General features: G+C 40.0%; 1 protein-coding gene across 1 annotated transcript in view; it reads right to left on the minus strand.

The window, feature by feature from the left end:
* Nucleotides 1-5,000, minus strand: part of LOC137996496 (rho guanine nucleotide exchange factor TIAM1-like) — a 41,061-nt gene that overhangs the window by 17,367 nt on the left and 18,694 nt on the right. Inside the window, exons 17-20 of the mRNA XM_068841934.1 lie at nt 4,573-4,719; nt 3,095-3,289; nt 1,153-1,261; nt 1-37 (exon numbers count right to left, since the gene is read on the minus strand). The exon at nt 1-37 is cut by the window's left edge and continues 58 nt beyond it. Of these exons, the coding sequence (XP_068698035.1) occupies nt 1-37; nt 1,153-1,261; nt 3,095-3,289; nt 4,573-4,719 (488 nt within the window). The remainder of the gene's footprint in view (nt 38-1,152; nt 1,262-3,094; nt 3,290-4,572; nt 4,720-5,000) is intronic.

Raw genomic sequence — 5,000 nt, forward strand, 5'->3', positions numbered from 1 at the left:
CGAGCGTGGAGAAAGTCGAGCAATGCGTGATTTGTCCCTAAAACAAAACCGCAAATAAAAATAAAAATGTGTGGCGTTTAGAGCGAATTCTCTCTCTAATGAAGGAGGCGTGGCTCAGGGACAAGTGGCTGGACGGGTGCTTCCCGGTTGAAATATCAGTCTCTTCATGAACTGACTTTGTCTTCGTTGGTTCCACATTCATCTCCACCCCGTTTCGGGAATAGCGGGGCGGATGTGGTCGTCTTCTTCCAGTTGGATATTGTTTCTATGTTTAATTTGATTTTGTTAATTCCTATACAAGGCTTTGAACTTTACCGAGAGTAGGAATATGAAATGAAGAAAGCTCTTCCCTTTTTTTCCCTTTTACTACGGTTCTATCTAAACAGCAAATGCACGCGAGGAGAAAATGTTGAAAGGCAAAACTTTCCCTGAATGTTCCCTACTAATCCCTGTTTTGAGAACTACAATAAAAAAGATAAGTCACCGTGCTTGCTTAAGAGATATAATGGGCTAATCTTACCCCATTGATGCCTGTACTGATACTAAACAAGTGCGTTATTTCATCGGCTCAAGGGTACATTTTGCGGTAGCAAAACAAGAGGGTTTTTAAAGTAACACTTGAAAAAACACCTGATAGGTAGAAATTCTACAGCATATGGAACACTGTCTTATATCACCGTTTATTGAAAAACCACTCACCTTAAAACGACGTCGACTCAAAACGGTTCTCGAGTGGTTGTTTTCAAGATCATCATTTACATCGCTGGGTAAGGGGCTTTGTGTACGTTTTTAGCCATATCTCTATTTCCTTCCGATAAATTTTTAATTTTTTAAAAATTTATTTCGAGGAGATAATTTGTACACCAAAATGATCCAATAAAAAATCTAGGTCATCGTGCTCGTTTAAGAGTAAAACACCAGCGTACCTGACTATCTCGATTATCGCAGATCGAAACAAGAAAATTCGCCATGTTTTCGGAATGCGCGGGCTTATTTGCAAAGAATTAAGGGTCATTCACAACTTCTCTCGCGTGTTTTGAGAACTGTTTCATCTTGTATGATCGACTGCATGCTTTCAAACAAAAGAAAAGCAAGGGCTGACGAAAAATAGTCGGCATTACGAGTAAAGATAAAAAGGATCGCGCAGCCCACCTGATTGAAGCAGTTCCAACACTCGGGAGTGACTTGAGCAAAACGCACTGTACAATTTAAAATGTTCAGTGTAGTTGAAAAATATCTCGCCAATGGTATAGATAACGTTCTGCAAAGCAAATAAAGACCTCTTATTGCGGTAACACTAGAACTTCTGTTTAGGGTCGCCTTGGAGAAAATTTCCTCTCGGTTAACAAGATTTAAGGTTCAAAAGGTCTAGATAGCAGCAACAATATAGATAGTCGTACAAACATAACAACTTTCTTTAATTTTCTAGACATGTTTCGACGGTACATCCGTCATCTTCAGTGTTACATATTTTGAAATTGCCGTTGAATTTAAAGCGCGCGCGATCTGACAAAGTTCGTTACATTGCGTTGTCAATATTGTGTACTAAAACAAAACAAAACAAAAATTTAAATCAGTGACGCTTAGTTCTTTACAGGGAGAGAGTCAGGTTAATGTGTTTCACCTGCTGGTTGAGATCGGGCTTCTCCCATTTTATAAACATGGATTCCTTAAGCTTTACTTGGTACTTAGTGGCTGCAGAGTTCAGGATCTCGAAGCAATCCGGTGTGCAGGATGCTCTACAAAACTCTGATGTTTAAAAACGTTCGCAGACCAGTCTGAATGTAAGTACTCGCGCACTCGTGTGGAGAAGTGTTGGCTGGTTTCACCACAGGCGCCCCAAGCTCATAACGCGATTTTGCAATGCATAACTTTTATGCAGTAAGAGAGTTAAATGGTGAAAAGAGTTAAAAATTAAGTCAAGTTGAAAAACTGAACGTCTTTCTCTCGCAATAAACTTTCCCTACCTCAAATATGTTGTTCACCTTTGTTTTCTGTCGATTCATTAGCCATTGCTGATATAGTGAAATCACTACTCGTTTATACACTCTTAAGCGAAGCGAACGCTCTTCCCTGAGAACCTTATCAACAAATATATTTCCAAATATATTCAGACAGCAGTCAAAGGCGGAAAAACACAGTCCCATTCAGGAATCGAGCCCCAGGAAACACCTAAGTTCTTCTTCAAACTCCCTTACGTTGGGTTGGAGGAGTATACGCAAACTTGCTAACCGGTTATGTAAACCTATTGATATAAGGTTAGTCTTTACTACTTTCAAAGTCAGGAATCTTTTTAATGTGAAAGATGCTGTCCCTGAGGGGATCCGCACGCGTGTGGTCTATAAATTTTCGTGTGCAAGTTGTAATGCTTGTTATGTTGGTGGAACCAGCCGACACTTCTCCCTGTAAAGAACTAAGCGTCACTCCTTTAAATTTTTGTTTTGTTTTCCTTTGTTTTAGTACGCAATATTGACAACGCAATGTAACGAACTTTGTCTGGAAAATTAAAGAAAGTTGTTATGTTTATTCGACTATTTAAGGTTCACATTTCAAACAGGTCGACAATCAGGCATCGGTTGATGCTAATTTTGACTGTAGTTCTGAATTGGCTCCCATGAAGTTGTTAAAACCTTGCCGATAGTTCTACCTCAGATTGCTAATTACTATCCTACCATAAAAAATGGGGGTCACCGAGTTCATTTTTGAGATAGAAGCAAGTAAAGACGAAATATAGGAACGACATACCAAAAAAGTACCAAAACAGGTGAAGGCTGTTCAGTCAACGTTATTTCTACAAGGACCTTCCACTGCATCAGAGACTATTGTAGTTCTCCCATAAAATGTTACCATACAGGGGAAAGAGTTCAATGTGATCGAACTAGTAACCGCATGATCATTGGTTGAATCGCTGTTGGAAGAATTAAATCGAATTTTTTAAATAGGAATGCAAGCGCGTCTCTTTCCATGTAACATTTAATAGCAACGTTTACCTTCCGAAGTTCTCTCCACAGTGGTCGCTTATGCCAAATTTTCACGAAATCGTTCTGAAATAATTTCAGTCCAATTTGTAAGACGATTTTCGACCGAAACTCACCTGGAATTGTTCAATGGAAGTGAACTCGTGAAAGCCAGTCTCTGATTCCAAAGGTCTTTCAATTTCCTGGTGAAACCTCACTTGAAAATTCAATATTTCGTGAACCGTTGACACAAGGGCTTGGACCTCCGACTGCGACATAAAATTTTCATCCTTCATGGGATCAAGATACCGCCTTAGTAGCAATCTCAGATCCTGTAACATAAATGCGAGAATGAACGCTCAGCTTCACGTCAAAACCCTCTCTTCCCCAATTAAAACCACAAATCAAATTGTAAACTCAGGGGCGGATCTAGGGGGAGGGTGCAGAGGGGTGCTGACACCACCCCTCCCCCCTCCCCCCACCCCGAGATGACCTGCGGCTTTCTAATACAACTGGTATTCTGCAAGAAATTAAAGAAAAACAAACACGTCAAACGTCAGCTACACCACTCCTAAGAAAAATCTTGGATCCGCCCCTGAAACTCTTGCTATAGACAACAAAGGACATAAATGGGTATTCTTGGTTTGCATCCACCACGTGATGAAACGGCCATGTTGTTGTAACAAACAACAGAAACAACAGAAAATGCCCCCCAAAAACGTTTTGCGTAATAATAGAGTCAAATTCCCAAAAGACATTTTGCTGCATTGTTCTGTACACCAACATGGAGGCCGTGACGTCAGATCCAAACCATCAATAAACCAGTTCGGAGTTTCAAGAAACGAATCAATCTCGACCCCAGAGCTCTTGAGAGAAGAGCTCTGGGGAAACCTGAAACAAAGTGTCTTCTCATTGGTTTTCATGAAGAACAATATAAAACGTCTCTAATTGGTGCATTCATATTAGCACGAGGAGTGAGCAGGCGCCATAAGATTCAAATAGCCAATTTTTAGCTACAAGAACCCTACGGGGCATGTTCTTCTACACAGAGTTTCCCAGAGCCTTGGGTGGATCCAAGGCTCTAGTGACGAATGTGCGCGACGGGATAAAAACAAGCATATAATTGTCTTTTTTGTTATGGTAAATAGCTGCAAGAATTTGCATTAGAAATCTTTTGTTTCTCTTTTAACATATTCTTTCTTTTATGCCGACGCTTCTTGAAGTGTGTTTCAAATGAGTCTTTACTACTCCGACTGTAAATACTTGTACTGGTTCTGATTTTTCTTTTTTTTTTTGAAAATGTTATTTAGCCCCGCCTGAACCTCATAAATAAATTGATTTTATCAAATACCTTTAGAACGAAGCTGGGCCATGTCAAGATACCGAGGGGCGCACCCCACAACGTTTCCGAATAAATTAATTCTTTTACTTCCCACAGTTTTTCGAAGAGATAATGTGATACTTCTTTTTCCAGAGAATGACGATATACTATGATTTCGGACATTTAAAGGCCTTGGATGTTGGTTCTGCATCGTTGTCCAATCCGTTGCCCTACCAACTCAGCCAATTTAAAACTTTTATGTCTGATGGAGCGCACGTAAGTCATTTAGTATACCTTAACGTACGATCTTTCTGTATCCACAAGTTCAATGATAACTTTTCTTAGTTTCTCTGCCTGACTTAGTTGAATGTTTTGCTTTGGTTCCTCGTCATCTGAGTACTCAATCTGCTGTCTACAGAACAATGTTACCTGTTCAGCTGTCTGTGGAAATTCAACAAACAAACAATTTCAGTATCGTTGAGTTTGAATTCAACTGAAACCAAAACCAACTCCAACGACAATTCCTTCTCAAAGGTCAAAGAAATGACCGAACAAACACTCCAAAAGTCCAAAAACACTGGAGAGAGGAGTGCTTAAAAGTTGGGCATTTTTCTTGACGAGCTTCTTCATTTTTTGAGTGAATTAACTTGCCTTCGCAAGAAGTCCAAGCACAACTTAACTTTTCCCTGGACAGAACTTACCGGCCAGACCGAGCATTTGGA

Source organism: Montipora foliosa, chromosome 3 (assembly GCF_036669935.1).
Source record: "Montipora foliosa isolate CH-2021 chromosome 3, ASM3666993v2, whole genome shotgun sequence".
Lineage (NCBI taxonomy): Eukaryota > Metazoa > Cnidaria > Anthozoa > Scleractinia > Acroporidae > Montipora > Montipora foliosa.